Raw genomic sequence first — 15,721 nt, 5'->3', positions numbered from 1 at the left:
CCTCAGAGTCTGAGTGCTCCTCTGGGCTATACGCCTTCCTCCGGCGTTTCGCCCCTGATGCCGTTGGTGGCGTTTTTGGAGTCGTCAGGGCTGACCGTACTTCCTCTCGGACAAGCTTCCTGACGTCCTCGAGGAATCCCCCCGATTCCTCCTTGACTAATTTGGCTACGCATGTTTTGCATAAAGACCTCACATGCGAAGCTGGCAGTCTTGCGCCACATTCTGCGCATTTTTTCGCCTTGGATCTGGGAGGGGCATCCTTTTTATCCTCCTGGCAGATAAACGAGAAAATTTTTTGCATATAAGGATGCAACATTCACACATAACACACTGAATATGCATACCTTAATTTGCCCCACTGGCTACTTACGGTTGCTGCGGCTGAACATTCTGCAACCTCTGGTGCTGGAGCACTCATGTCTTAACGCTGGTGCTGCAGACACTTTTGGGGCAAAAGCCATATACTCACAGAGTGGCTTTTAGTTGATCTGCGCCATCTTCTCTCAGGTTCCTTTTGATTTTTTTGAGTTTGGCGCCTTTAATTTTTAGCCCCGCCCCCTCCGCGCTCCGGCCGAGCCCGCCGCGATGACGTCATCGTGCTCGTCACGTGCCGCGGCGCCCCGCCCCCCTCCGTGCTCGTTAAGGGGAAGCAGGAACCGCCGCGCTCGGTCCTAAGCCGGCGTCCGAGGAGAGCTGGGACCCGCTTTGAACCCCCCATGGGCCGCCACGGGAGGAACCTGGCCCGGGGGAACCACCCCATGTGGCGTCCCGGGAGTCGTTCTGCAGGAAGGGAGGGCAGGCTGGACCACTGCCCTCCGATCCGCCGGTAAGGATTTCAGGCTGGCGTCTCCACCAGCCCCTCTCGGTGATCCTGCCTCCTGGCAGGACAGGAAAACACTGAGGAAGGGGGGACAGGGGGGAGATTTTAACCTCTCAGTGTGTTCCTGTCCTATCAGTAGGAAGGCGATCTCAGGTGGTGCTGTCGTGGAGACGACCTGGGAAATAAGAATTAACTCACCCGCAGTGGACCAGCAGATCTTCTCCTCTTCACAGCCGGATCTTCTTTCTTCGTCCGGCAGATGTGCTCGGCACGTCGGCTGCGTGCATGCACCGGGCACATCCGCCGGGCCGAAGAAAGAAGATCCGGCCGTGAAGAAGAGAACGTGCCCAGTCCGCTGCGGGTAAGTTATTCTTATTTTAGGTCTCCCGCGGATCCGGACGGCTTCCATAGGCTTTAATAGAAGCCTGCGGGAGACCCGCATGAAAATGAAGCATGTCCGTTTTTTTTCATGCTCCATTTTTTAAAATTGACTTTTATTGACCATCCGCTCTTTTCCAGACCTCACTGGAAACCAGTATGTGGTCCGGCTCGTTCCCCTCCTACACGTCACTTGGCTCTTTTTTCCACCGGCTCCTATTCTATCCTGCAGCAGCTCTACGGTATTGCTTATTCCAGTTTCATTAGCTGCAGCTAGTGACTATTTGTGAGTTTTAACCTACACACTGACCCTCTTTCCCCCCAAAAAAATATTAATGGAACACTTAAGTCACACATCAGATCTCAATGATCTCCATCATCTCCAGACTCTTTCTCGGTGTGAAACTGATCTATGAAGAGAATAAAGTGCCAATGGCGGAACTGCCAATTCTGGTGTACCCCAGCGAATGCCAGTAGAGCTGCACGCTGCTGGGCTGTGAGCAGTTTCTACTACAGGATGTCGGGCGGTGATGGAGGCGTTGTATGACGGTTTGGTCAGTAGTAGCGGCTAGAGGTCATTTCCTACGGCTCTGGCATCGCTCCTCTGGTCCTGATGCCGGGTTGATGCCCTTTACGCCTGGTCCAGCCCTCCTCGTGTAATGCCCACATCCTGGTATCTTCCCCATGCTCCTGAGACCGTGCTGGAGACTCAGCAGACCTTCTTGTGGCGGCACGTATGAATGAGCCATCTTGGAGGACCAGGTCTACCGGTACAAACAGATTGGGTGCCGGTAGCCCCTCATGTACCCGTAGTGACAAGGACTCCAGCAAAACACGGTACTACAGAAGAGTCAGCCAGGAAGGAGAGGAATTGTCTCCAGTCCCTTTTTGGGGGGGTGGGGGGTCTTGCTGTTCCTCTCCGGCGCTTCTGTTGTCACTTTCATTTGCACCAAAGCAGGTGAAATTGATTCACAATCGCTTCTACTCCCTGACTGGACAGATTGGTGACCCTGAAGATTAAAGGGTCACCCTGGTGATTTTTTAATACATTCTTTATGCAGCTATCCCTCCAGTATATATAAGTGATCCAGTGTTACTTTGATTAGTTATTCCATTCTGTTTGACGCTCCTGGCCTCCTCCTCCTCCTCCTCCTCGGAAGGTCATGTGATCTCAGTTCTGACCAGCTCAGATCTACTTGGGGTTATGTGTTCCGTTTCTAGTCAATTTCTCAGTTTATGTGATGCTGTTACATGGACCCTACCACAGAAACTGCACAGAGGGGAATCCAGACACTCCTGTCACAGTTACTAATGATGATAACACAGCTCCTGTGACACAGTTATAATAAAGGAGATCACAGCTCATCCTCATAGCCGTATAATTATGCTTTGCAGCTTATTAAGAAGGAAACTGAAGGTAACAATAATGAAATTGTATCCCCAGAAAGGATACTGAACTAATACTGTGCTGATGCATCATGGGATAGATGTGAAACTGAAAGTAAAACAATTCTGCCTCAAGATGGTGCCTAATAAGTATCAGACAGGGGACTGCACTGCAGGGAAGTGTCTGCAATATGCAGAGCAGACCTCCAATGTGTGACAGGCAATCAGGTGAGGGGGGCAGGCATAGAAAAATGTTTTGCTGGAGTGGCCCTTTTAAGTTACTTGGCAGTTATACGGCGCTATTTACATGAGCGCCGTTAAAGCTTGTGTAATAGCGCTAATTACCGGGTCAGCCTGGCAATTGTTGGGAGCAGAAAACAGGCAGAACGATTGCCTCTTTACTGTGAGTGGAGGCTGCCGGACGGAATGATCTCCTGCCCGCTCCGCCTTCATTCACTTAGTGATGATCATTCCTGTGTAAAAGCACAGGGGCAATCATTGCTTGGCGAACTGCTAGGCGCTTAGTGCCGACACGTCATCCCATGTAAAAGGGTCCGTATAGGAGTTGCCCGAACAGCAGCCCACTTACATAATAAGTGCAAAATAGAGATGGAAAACATTAACCCCTTTATTGGAGTAAAAGATAACAAAAAATTAAAAAGTCTGTAATTTAAAAAAAAAAAAAAATTATATATAAGTGTTTAGTATCAAATGTTTTCTTTTTGTGCCCATAGACATGTGGGATTTGTGGGTTTCGAGATGCATAAAACTGGCATGAAAATAGAAACTATTATATTAGGTGGGTCTATTTAAACGTGTGATTCTTCTGTCACACTGGTGCTGTGACACGGAAAAACTGCGATACTGCAGAAAACCCGCCCATTATTTGCTACTGGTGAGTTAAAAATCGCATCCCGCTCGCGACAAGTACACGCAAGTGCAACGCAATTTTTAAATATTTCCTATTGAAACAACATGTGATGCAATTTTCTCGCTGCCCGAGCGGCCAGCGCCTGTCTGTTTAATCACTAGGACGAGTCCAAGCGCCGGCCACAACTGGCCTTTCTCCGCCTGCAGTTTAACAGGACCCTAAAGGCAAAGACACGACATACAGAGATACTGAGCCATAGACAGACCCACTAACACCAACCCAATCAGATGGGCAGAATGGGCAGTGCGATGGCTGACCTTCATGCGATGTGGTGCGTAGTGTAGCGCCTGACGTAAGCAGTCTATGGCTTTCTTCCCTTGGCCTTTAACTCTCCAGTATAAAGCCGCCATGCTGGATAATACCCACGATGTCTGATTCTACAAAAACAGAAAACACAAGAAAAGTGAGGCCGGTACACGAATATAATAATAATCTATTTGTATAGCGCCAACGTATTCCGCAGCGCTTCAGGCTCACATTATAATACAGGTTTACAGATGAGGGAATCGGACACATTGACCAAAGCAGACAGTATGAGAAATGAGTATATGTATATATATAGATGCGTGTGTCCAATCACATCCACACCTGATGAGAATACAGCGCCCTCTACTGGACATCATAATAATTAAGTCTCATGGATGAGAAAGAAAATGATAGCAAGTGGGCGATTGCTGACCCCATAAATACATTCATGCTGAATTGCATACTTTTCAATGCATGGAAATAATGAAATGATACATTTCCCTCATGTCTGGTTTGCATGTCTAATTGACACTTGTCCCAGAAGCTTACTATCTAATTTCCCTACCGTGCGTGGGACAGGAAGGCAACTTATCTGTGTAGGAGGACAGAGAACCAAGAAATATTTACTAATTGAATATGAACCCTTAGAAACAGGTTTAAAGGGACTCGAATATTTATGGACTATCTTCGGCACAGGCCAGATATGTGACCTTTGGGGGTCCGACCCCTGGGACCTCCATAGATCATCACAACAAAGTGAATAGGGATGAATAGAAAAGGGAGTAATATCAGGTCAGTGGGGGGGCTGCTTGGGACGCCCAATGTTCAACAACACTGGGATGAGCGCTGCTGTCACTTCAGTGCATCCATGCACAATGCCATGCCCTGTATTGCAGCTCAGTCCCATTGACTTGGTGCTCTCAGGTCATATAACTGATGAACGTGACATCATGGGCCTGAGAAGAGGCCGCAGCGCCCACAGAGGTCTCTACGTTGGACTTCTATATGCTCGTCAACCTACCCGATCCAAGCAGATAGAAGTCAGGGCACCAGGCTTCCTCATTCCCGGAGGCTTCCATACTAGGTTTGTTCCAAAATGTCGCTACATTTCAAAATATAATATATACCTCCCTGTTATGTGGTCACCTGTCCAATCTTCATGCTGGCCGTGAATTGACCATCTAAGTCATGTCCCTTTCAGGGCTTCTTTACACTGGCGAGAAAATAGCTCGATTGTCTCGCGATGCGAAAGACAGTTAAACTGCATGATTATGAAACCAATAGTTTCATTCTTATTTGCGAGGTCTTCACTTTGTTTTTGCGATCTCACCCATTGCTTTCAATGGGGTCAGTGGCAGTAGCATGGCCCTATTGAAAGCAATGGGAGAAGATCGCGATCCCCCACAGGGATGTGATGCTGTCGCATCCAGGGGCTTCTGCATGTTTTCAATGGGATAGGCGGCAGCAGCGCCAACCCCATTGAAACCAATGGGAGAACATCGCAATCTCCTGCCACGGCAGGGATGAAGGGAACCCCCGCAGTGATGTGAGACGGTTTCCATGTGAAAATGCCTTTCATCCAGGGGTTTTCATAAGGATTGCAAGGGCGATATCGGGACGGGAATCACGGCCCAGTATCGCTCTCGTCAGTGCGCAGGAGCCCTCACACGAGCAATTTTCACATGCGATATCTGACTGCTTGCGATATGGTCTGATATTGCATTAGAAAATGACTAATTGATTTCGATGATGTTATTCACATGAGCGATTTCTCTCTAGGATCGATGGTCCGAGACCCCCCAAAAAATTGCCCCATTTTTCTGCATTCGGACGCAGCGTGAGCCCTATACCTAGTATGAGCAACATATGATATGGTGTCCATATGTAATGCATTGCATATGGGCAGCGTTTCCATATGCGCGAGTCCCACTGTGCATGTCCATGCGTGAGTGGTACGTGGCCATTCGCAGTGCATTCACAGCCTATACGTGGTCTCTGCCGTTTCCTGTCGGCAGAGTGTACGGCTGGCAAATGTGTACAACACTGCAGGGAGACCCACAGCGTTGTACGCATACAGCCGTGTGAACGAGCCCTTAGACAACTGTATACAAGCCTCTCCAGACTCACCTTTTCCAGCACCTTCATTATTCTGGTGCCCACCTGCTCCAGCGACTGAGGTGGGTACTTGTCTTTACCAAGGTTTTGTAAAACCTGCAGAACAAGCAAATTATTACCAAACTCCCCCGACAGCGAGACCGTTGTGAAGAACAAGAGTGTAGAGCACTTACCTCCTTCAGTTGGCTCTCTCCTGTGTAGTGTATGGCAGCTCTATTTGCTACCCCATACAGGTGATCCAGTGTGTGCATACTGGGTGGCAGGTTGGCATTGCAGAGAGGCTCTACGCCAGGTTCCTGCAGCTGTGTGGCAAAGTCCACATGTTCTGTAATACTACAAGGACAAGATATAACGATGAGGAGCGGGCGTAATACACAGAGAATAAAAGTATACTTTCCCGATAAACCTGTGTACTTACTCTATATTTTTAGCCGATACCGCCAACCAGGTACTGGCCACAGTAGACAGTTCAACACGGCGCAGTTTTAGGCACTCGTCGGGACTTGGCCATCCAAGGCTACGGTAATCAGGTCTCCTGCCTGAAGGGTTAAAATTTAAGAGTCAAATGATAAAGAAGAGAAATCCAAGATGAGGATCCCGATGGTTAACTAAACTGACACATTGTAGCAAACTTGCAGAGAGAATTGCGTAGCTGCTACTTTTGTATTTAGCTCACAGAGCATTGTCTAGACCAGGAGTGTCAAACTCATTTTCACCGAGGGTCACATCAGGCTTATGGTGACCTTCAAAGGGCCGATTGTAAGGCCGCCTGCAGACAGCCGGGTCAGATCCCGCTGCGAGAATTCTCGCAGCGGGACCCGACCCGAGCGCCTGCAGGGACCAGCGTGGTACTCACCTACTCCCGTGGCTCCGGCTCTGTGATGTGCCAGCTGCCGGCCAGCCGGCGCATGCGCAGAGCGAAGCCAGCGGCCAGGGAGTGACATTTGATTTCGAGTGGACAAATCGCGGCCGTCTGCATAGGATTGTGTTTTCTAACGCAATCCTATGGCAGCTTCCACGGGCGGAAATTCTGCGGGAATGGATGAGGGCGACAAGTGTCTTTAGCGTGTCCATAGTAAGGAGAAGTCAGATTATAGCAATATTCCTGAGGTGCAGGTGGCAGTTTTGAGCCAGAGATTGGCTATGGGGGTAAAGTGGAGGTTGGAGTCCAGTGTGACCCCAAGGCAGCGGGTGTACTGCCTGGGGGTTATGGTGGTACCAGCTGATATTGAGATGTTGGGGGAGGTCAGCTGGTTGATGGTGGAAAACAAGGTGGTCACTTTTTCAGAGGTTAAGTTTGAGAAAAAGAGAGGACATGGTGTTGAGACAGCGGAAAGACAGTCGGTGATGTTTTGGAGGAATGGTTCATAGATGTCGTTGGAAGAGGTGTGTAGATGGGTGTCATCAGTGTAGAGGTGGTAGTGGAGGCCAAATCTGCGGATGGTTTGTCCAATTGGGGCTATGTAGATAAAGAAGAGAAGGGGGCCGAGGACTGAGCCCTGGGGGACCCCAACAGTGAGAGTGGAGAGGAGACAAAGCCAGCAAAGGAGACGCTGAAGGAGCGGTCAGAGAGGTAGGAGGAGAACTAGGAGAGAGCAGTGTCCTTTAAGCCGATGGAGCAAAGCATAGCAAGGAGGAGATCGTGGTCGACAGTGTCATACATCAGGGACAGGTTGAAGATGGTGGTCAGGTGGGTAATGACAGCTGGGGAGAGGGACCGGAGGAGGTGTGAGGGGAGAGGGTCGCTAGCACAGGTAGTAGGGCAAGCAGTGGAGAGCAGTCTGGAGACCTCTTCCTTTGTCGTTGGTTCTAGTATAGATAGTGGGTGAGTGATGGATGCAATGCTGGAGAGACCGGAGTCAGGGCTAGCCGTGCAATGTTTGGAGATTTCTATGCGGATGGTTTTGATTTTTTCTTTAAAATAGGCGGCTAGTTCTCCAGCCCTGAGGTCCATCACGGGGGGGGGGGGGGGGGGGGGGGGCTGTTCTTTGGGGCTGAGGAGGGAGTGGAAGGTGTCGTAGAGTCGATTGGGGTTGTGGGATAGTGAGGAGACGAGGGAGGTGAAATAAACTAGTTTGGCATGGTGGGGGGCGAGGTTGTAGGTTTTGAGCATAACTTTGAAGTGGGTGAAGTCTGCGGGCTGTTTGCCTTTTAGTAACCAAGAAATAAAAGAGCTGAACGAAGTGAAACCCTCTGGTCGTTAAGGGGATAATTGCCCCAATAATAGAACATTGTTGTAGGACCATGGAAGATTGCATAACGCAATTCGCTTGTAATAGTAATGTCTTCAACAACCCAAAACCCCCTGAGGACAAGGCCACCCAGATACGCAGGTTTACCTTGAGGACCGGGAGAAGGTATTTTTGGCCCGCTGATTTCAAGTGCAGCTTGAAAGTCATCATTATCGCCATCAATGACGTCTTCTCCAATTGCCTCTGAGAGATCTGCAGCAGTAGAGCCATCTGCCTTTGGCTTCTTTACGCGCTTTACCTGAAAAGTAATCTTAAAAGATGGAAAAGAAACACGTCATTAATGGGTAAAGCCGAGACAGGAAAAATAAAGTCAGAATGGAACAGAGAAATGTCATTGCCACCGCCTATCATTACATGTAGAACGTACCCATTCAGCCTCCTCGTCATCATCACAATCTCCAAAGCAAGACCCCGACTGACCATCTTGAGTCCCTTTCTTCAGGACTCTAATTCCCTGAAGGTCCATACGTCGACCTTTCAGCTCCAGGGCCCCCTCGAAAGCTTCAAGGGGCCACGAGTTTTCAAACTCATCCACCAGGGCCAACATCTCATCGGATATCGGGGCCTCTGGTGTCGAATCCTCTGTGTTGTTGGTTTCGGCCATAATCACATCTGGATGTAGAGGGGGAAGCATAAAACTGTGATGGGGTACGTCCACAGGCAGCAGAACTGGTGCCGAATCCACACCAAATCTGCACAGTTGGTGCGGATTACAATGCGGATCTGCAGCAGAGTTCATTACTTCAATTGAATGGGTCAAATCTGCTGCAGATCTGTGTCAAAAGCCACATCAAAACCCGCACCATTTGCTGTGGATTTTGATGCCGATCCACACCACAATCCTCCCCGTGCGAACGCACCCGTACAGTAGGTTCACACAGCAGAATCCACAGCGGAACGTTCAATGTGAATATTGCCTCCAGAAACCGATTCTAGATTTTGGTGCAGATCTGCACCCAAATCCGCAGCGCAGAGTATGCTGCACCAACCGTACATTTATGCAAGAAAATGACTGTCACCAGGTCTTATTTTCGGGGGATATCTTATTATACTTACCTAGCAGGCATGGCCCAAGTCCCTCCTGCTGGTCTCCGGCATTCCTCAGCCGAAAGAAGATCACTTCCTGCTAACCGGGTTCATAAACCCCGCCTCAAGGAAGTGATGGCTCTGATTGGTTCTCGAGCGCCGCAGCTCAGCAAATCAATGCTGCATTGCAAGAACCAATTACAGCCATCGCATTGGTTCATCGAGCGCTGCACTGATTGGTTCTTGAGCGCCGCAGCTGAGCCAATCAGAGCTATTGCTTCATGGAGGCGGGGTTTACGAACCCCGTTACAAGGAAGCAATCTTATGTTAGTGGCTGAGGACTGCAAGCAAGCGTGCCAGAACTCTTAAGAGCAGTGGGAGGGACCTGGACAAGCCTGCTAAGTAATGTACTGCTATTTCTTTTTTGTGTAGTGTAGCTAGGGCTTATTTTGGGGGTAGGGCTTATATATCAAGCCCCCTTTGAAAATAGGGGTAGTGTTTATTTTTGGGGTAGGTCTTATTAAGAGAAGTGCATATTGGGCTGTCGGTCTCGCTTGTTGTAGACTCAAGGACTGAAAATACTCTAGTGTCACTGAGCCGCAACACACTGGGGGAAAGATTAACTAATGCTGCGCGATAGACGAGGCAAACAAGGGGTGCTTTTAGACTGGACGATTCTCGTTTGCGTGAGCGAATGAGCCGGTGACGTCATCGCTAGTTCTCATGCAGCCGGTTTAGACAGATTAATTGTTGACTCCTTCAATGAGAATTGTTTAGTCTTTCACATTCGCTGTGTGAAACACTGAACGAGCGCTGTTACCCCTTACTGACGGAGCTTTTTTTCCCATTTTTGCTTTTTCCTCCTCCCTTTTAAAAAATCGTAACTCCTTCATTTATCCATCGACGTCGCTGTATGAGGGCTTGTTGTTTGCAGGACAAGTTGTATTTTTCAATGGTGCTATTTAATGTACCATATAATGTACTGAAAAACGTTAAAAATTCTAAGTGGAGAGCAATGAAAAAAACGACATTTCACCATCTTTCGGTGCGTCTTGTTTCTACAGCGCACAAACTGCAACAATAATGACAAGATAACTTTATTCTATGGGTCGGTACGATTACTACGATACCAAACTTGCATGTTTTTTTTTTGTAGTTCTACTTGTATTTTTTTTCAAAAATGTTTAATTTTTTAAAATTATTTTCTGTCTCCATTTTCTGCGCGCAACAACTTTTTTTATTTTTCTGTCAACGCAGTTGTGTGAGGGCTCATTTTGTGTGGTACGTCCTGACGCTTCTGTTGGCACCATTTTTGAATACAAACAACTTTTTGATCACTTATTATATTTTTTTCTTGGAGATAGGGTGACCCAAAAAAGCGCATTTCTGGCGCTCTTTATTTTTTTTTTCTGGATGTTGTTCACCATGCGGGGTAAATAATGCATTATTTTGATAGATCAGACTTTTACAGAAGCAGCAATACCAAAACACGTATTTTTGCTTTATTATTTAAATTCTTTTATTGCAAAAATGGCAAAAGGGTTTTTTTTTTTAACCTTTTAAAAAAAAATAATTAATAAAACTTTATTGTTTTTATTTTTACACTTTCTTTTAGTCCCCTGGGGGGACCACAATCAAAGATGCTTTGATCGCTCCTGCAGTATGATGTAATGCTATAGCATTACATCATACTGCATTCTGACAGGCTGCCTACCAAGCCACCCCACGGGGACGGCTTGATGGGCAGTCTGCCAAGACAGCCATGGGGCCTTGCAGAAGGCCCCTGGCTGCCAGGACACCTGCACGGCCCCCCCGATCTCACCGTGGGGGATGCCGTACGGGACCCCCAAACATCGGTCGGGGGATTTAAATGCTGCTGTCAGAATTACGGCCGATTGCAGCTATTGCCCATGGGTGTCAGCTGTAATAAACAGCTGACGCCCGCACTGTGGGTCGTAAAAAGACTATGGGGCCGTCACTAAGGGGTTAAACATAAGTATAGTTTTTATGTCTGCAATTCTTGTTTGTCGATCAGTCGTTGGCTCGCGTTTAGACCAAATGATTGCCGTTCATTTCCACTTGTTTGAACGATTTTCTGAACGATAAATATTCCGTCTAAAAGCGCCCTTAGTCTTAAAATACAGCGGATTTATCACAGCGCCCCGTGCTGGATGGTAAACATGGTGCATCTAGCATAACTTTATACCACATATTCGTTGGACAACTTCACGCTACATTTTTGGTGTATTTAGCACTTGGCCCCTTTTCAGGAAGCCACACCCCTTTTTTGGACGGCCGAACAAAATGTCTAAAACTTTCTATAACATAAATGTGGTACAAAGCATGTAAGCAAGTGTCAGGAAAAGACTAGTAAATCCGCTCCATTGTATCCGCTTCTACTGGCGCGTTCCTTAAGGGTGCGTTCACACGTAGCATATATTGGGGCAAATAGGCGCCAAAATCTGCAGCATATTTTGTATTGTGGATTTTGGGGCACAGATCCGCAGTAGATTTAATTACGCTGCAAAATCCACACCGATGCATGGCGCAGCTTTTGTTGCAGAGCTTGCTGTGTAAAATCCACACCAACACCCTTAAAGGAGTTTTCAAGGACCAGACCTTTAATGACCTCTGCTTAGGGGAGTTCATTAATAGTTGATCTGCGGGGGTCGCCTCTCGAGTTCTATGACTGAAGAGGCTGCGGTGTTTTAGTGAGTGTTAGGGACAGAGATGTCACATCCATTGGTCACATGGCCTACGAACAGCTCAGGCCCATTCAAGTGAAGGGAATTGAGCTGCAATACCAGGCACAGCCACTATATAGTGCATGACGCTATACAGACCTTTTATGGACTGAAGGCACAGCGTCACTCAATCAGCTGATCAGTGGGGATCCTGATTGCAGACCCATGCCAGTCAACTACCGATGACCTATCGTGAGGATAGATCAAGAATAAAGTAGTCCCAGAAAGCCCCTTTAAGTAGAATATGGCTTGTATTCGAGTACCTCCCCTAACATTCAGATACGTATACGCTTGTAGCGCCCTCCCCATGTAAATGCTTACTTTCTAGATGCAATGTGGAGCTGGTTGTGGAGTCGGTCTTCTCCTCCAGGAAAGTTTTTTCCTCCTCTTGTGTGTAACTATGGAAGTATTTGTGTGTGTTCTCTCCCTTATCTGGAGAGTGGCAGTGCCCTGAAATACACAAAATGCAAGATCCGTGGATTTAGAACACGTTCATTAAGCCGAAGGGGATGGGGGCTCAAAGAGGCGGCAACAAGTACTAAATGAATAGCTACACATCCCCTATCCCCCAATACCCTGAGCAAGGCCTAGATATCTGTTGAGAAGAGATGAGCGAGCATACTCGCTAAGGGCAATTACTCGATCGAGCATTGTCCTTAGCGAGTACCTGCCCGCTCGGAAGAAAAGATTCGGCTGCCGGCGGCGGGGAAGAGCAGGGAGGAACGGAGGGGAGATCTCTCTCTCTCTCCCTCCCCTCCCCCCCCCCCCCCCCCCCGCTCACTGCCACAACTCACCTCTCGCCCGCGCCGGCAGCCGAACCTTTTCTTCTGAGCGGGCAGGTACTCGCGAAGGGCAATGCTCGATCGAGTAATTGCCCTTAGCGAGTATGCTCGCTCATCTCTACTGCTGGGGCATTACTGCGCTGCTTCCCATTGAAGTCTATGGAAGTTCTGAATGATCTAGCTGTACGGTATAGCATTGGTAGCAGGACACTACAATGACATCTACAGCCGCCCCACGAGACTTCTCATCCTTCACGACTTTTACATTAGCAGATTTTTCCGACAGCGCAGGATGAACGTCTGCGGATGAGGAAAGGCGCCGAGTTATTTAGTAACAAGCACTAAAAGACAGCATAAAGTTCGTCAGCAGACGGCGAGGTGCTCGCAGGTCTTACGGTGACGTAGCACGCTACGTCCGCCACCAGTCACTCACAGGACTCTGGAAGGAGATGACAAGTGGCAGGAAGCCAAGAGACGATTATGCGTCCTTACATGACTCGGTGCCGGATGCGGCTATGTACTAATCATGTGACCGCCGCCGTCCCAATCATCCCCTCGGCAGCAGCAAAGCACGACTGCTACTCGCCGCAGAAGCTACGTTAGAGTTTGCTTAAGTGCGTGCATGAAAATCATCGTTGGCTCGTCTCGTCAGGATAGAAATCCTGCGGAAATCTTGCTAAACAGCACGGAAATTCTGCAAGATTTCCGCAGCGGAAAGGCAGCTTTAGACCGGCGCTGGCCTGTCTGCCTGTATTCCGCTACGGAAATCTCTTCCCGCAGAGAGAAGACAGCGGAAACAGCGATACAGTTGCGGATTTCAATTCAGCGCCGCATATCCGTTTCCGCGCGGCTCGTCTGCAGCAGGTGGATGAGATTTCATCCACTTTGCTCTATAGACTAATGCTTAAGAATGCATACAGCATTCCCATGCGGAAGATCCACGCGGCAATTTCGCCCCGCGTGAACCCAGCCTAACTGTTGAGTAAACACCGATCGTCCGGTCGTTTTCTGATGCGGTAAACGTGAACGATTTAGCGAGCCAGCGATTTTTCTGCCTGCATAAACAAGCCAAACGATAAATCGTTAAGCGTGAAAGCACATTTATTGAGAAAAATCACTTCCCCAAGAAGCTAACTCATCAAAAGTAACGCGCAATGCAAAAATAGTGATCGCCATCAACAAAGACCATCATGTATTATATCAGCTCCGCCTCCTGCGACAGAGCAGATAATACAACACTCCCGCCGTGACAGACGCACAATACAATGCATTAGAGTCCTGTAAGCCTTCCTAATGTAAAGTTCAAAAATCACCAGAGCAACTTCTGTGCAGACACTGAACAAGCAGAAGAACAGCAGCCTTCAGCTCCAAAACCTGCAGAATAGTGAGTGCAGCTCTGGAGTATAATACAGGATGTAACTCAGGATCTGTACAGGATAAGTAATGTATGTACACAGTGACTCCACCAGCAGAATAGTGAGTGCAGCTCTGCAGTATAATGCAGGATGTAACTCAGGATCAGTACAGGATAAGTAATGTATGTACACAGTGACTCCACCAGCAGAATAGTGAGTGCAGCTCTGGAGTATAATACAGGATATAACTGAGGATCACTACAGGATAAGTAATGTATGTACACAGTGACTCCACCAGCAGAATAGTGAGTGCAGCTCTGGATCAGTACAGGATAAGTAATGTATGTACACAGTGACTCCACCAGCAGAATAGTGAGTGCAGCTGTGCAGTATAATACAGGATGTAACTCAGGATCAGTACAGGATAAGTAATGTATGTACATAGAGACTCCACCAGCAGAATAGTGAGTACAGCTCTAGAGTATAATACAGGATGTAACTCAGAAGCAGTACAGGATAAGTAATGTATGTCCACAGTGACTCCACCAGTAGAGTAGTGAGTGCAGCTCTGGGGTATAATACAGGATGTAACTCAGGATCTGTACAGGATGAGTAATGTATGTACACAGTAACTCCACCAGCAGAATAGTGAGTGCAGCTCTGGAGTATAATACAGGATGTAACTCAGGATCAGTACAGGATAAGTAATGTATGTACACAGTAACTCCACCAGCAGAATAGTGAGTGCAGCTCTGGAGTATAATACAGGATGTAACTCAGAAGCAGTACAGGATAAGTAATGTATGTCCACAGTGACTCCACCAGTAGAGTAGTGAGCGCAGCTCTGGAGTATAATACAGGATGTAACTCAGGATCAGTACAGGATAAGTAATGTATGTACACAGTGATTCCACCAGCAGAATAGTGAGTGCAGCTCCGGAGGATAATACAGGATGTCATTCAGGATCAGTACAGGATAAGTAATGTATGTACACAGTGACTCCACCAGCAGAATAGTGAGTGCAGCTCTGGAGTATAATACAGGATGTAACTCAGGATCAGTATAAAATAAGTAATGTATGTACACAGTGACTCCACCAGCAGAATAGTGAATGCAGCTCTGGAGCATAATACAGAATGTGATCCGTGCAGGTCAGACCTCACAGATCTAATAATGATAGGTCGTTAGTATCAAATTCCAGGAAAATGCCTTTAATATATACACACACTCAATGAAAACGGTTGATTTCCTAAATTTCGTTCCCCTACCCAATCTTACATGTGTGGAGAGAGACTAGTATTGAACTGTACTATATGCCATCTGAAGGGGGTCCCGCACGGGTCCTATTTTATTAGTGTGTTCACACTGTTTTTGGAGTATAAACTGGGAATAATCTCCTGACGCATTCCACCATAGTGTCCTTATGTAGGAAATGATATCCCATATAGTCGCATACGTTGCCCAATAGACTCCCATTGTATAAAAAAGGGTCAGAATAACTTGAACATATAACACTTATGAAGATATGACAGAATTATTAAAGGTTATGTAAGAATTGTCTGATATCCAACCTGCTCCCATGTCAGGGGAGAGTCCAGACCCCCCCCCATACACATTAGGCAGCCAGCCTCACTGTAGCCTGCGAGATATGGGCACCTCAAGCCGGTGGATACTCCTGCATATAC

General features: G+C 47.7%; 1 protein-coding gene across 1 annotated transcript in view; it reads right to left on the bottom strand.

Annotated features, from left to right (window-relative positions):
• Positions 1 to 15,721, bottom strand: part of TTC17 (tetratricopeptide repeat domain 17) — an 84,435-nt gene that overhangs the window by 13,388 nt on the left and 55,326 nt on the right. Inside the window, exons 17-23 of the mRNA XM_066583461.1 lie at positions 12,220 to 12,348; positions 8,496 to 8,740; positions 8,216 to 8,378; positions 6,295 to 6,415; positions 6,050 to 6,209; positions 5,889 to 5,972; positions 3,773 to 3,892 (exon numbers count right to left, since the gene is read on the bottom strand). Of these exons, the coding sequence (XP_066439558.1) occupies positions 3,773 to 3,892; positions 5,889 to 5,972; positions 6,050 to 6,209; positions 6,295 to 6,415; positions 8,216 to 8,378; positions 8,496 to 8,740; positions 12,220 to 12,348 (1,022 nt within the window). The remainder of the gene's footprint in view (positions 1 to 3,772; positions 3,893 to 5,888; positions 5,973 to 6,049; positions 6,210 to 6,294; positions 6,416 to 8,215; positions 8,379 to 8,495; positions 8,741 to 12,219; positions 12,349 to 15,721) is intronic.

This window comes from Eleutherodactylus coqui, chromosome 11, assembly GCF_035609145.1.
Source record: "Eleutherodactylus coqui strain aEleCoq1 chromosome 11, aEleCoq1.hap1, whole genome shotgun sequence".
NCBI classification, from domain to species: domain Eukaryota; kingdom Metazoa; phylum Chordata; class Amphibia; order Anura; family Eleutherodactylidae; genus Eleutherodactylus; species Eleutherodactylus coqui.
The sequence above is the reverse complement of the archived record's forward strand: the minus strand, read 5'-3'. Positions and strand labels throughout refer to the sequence as shown.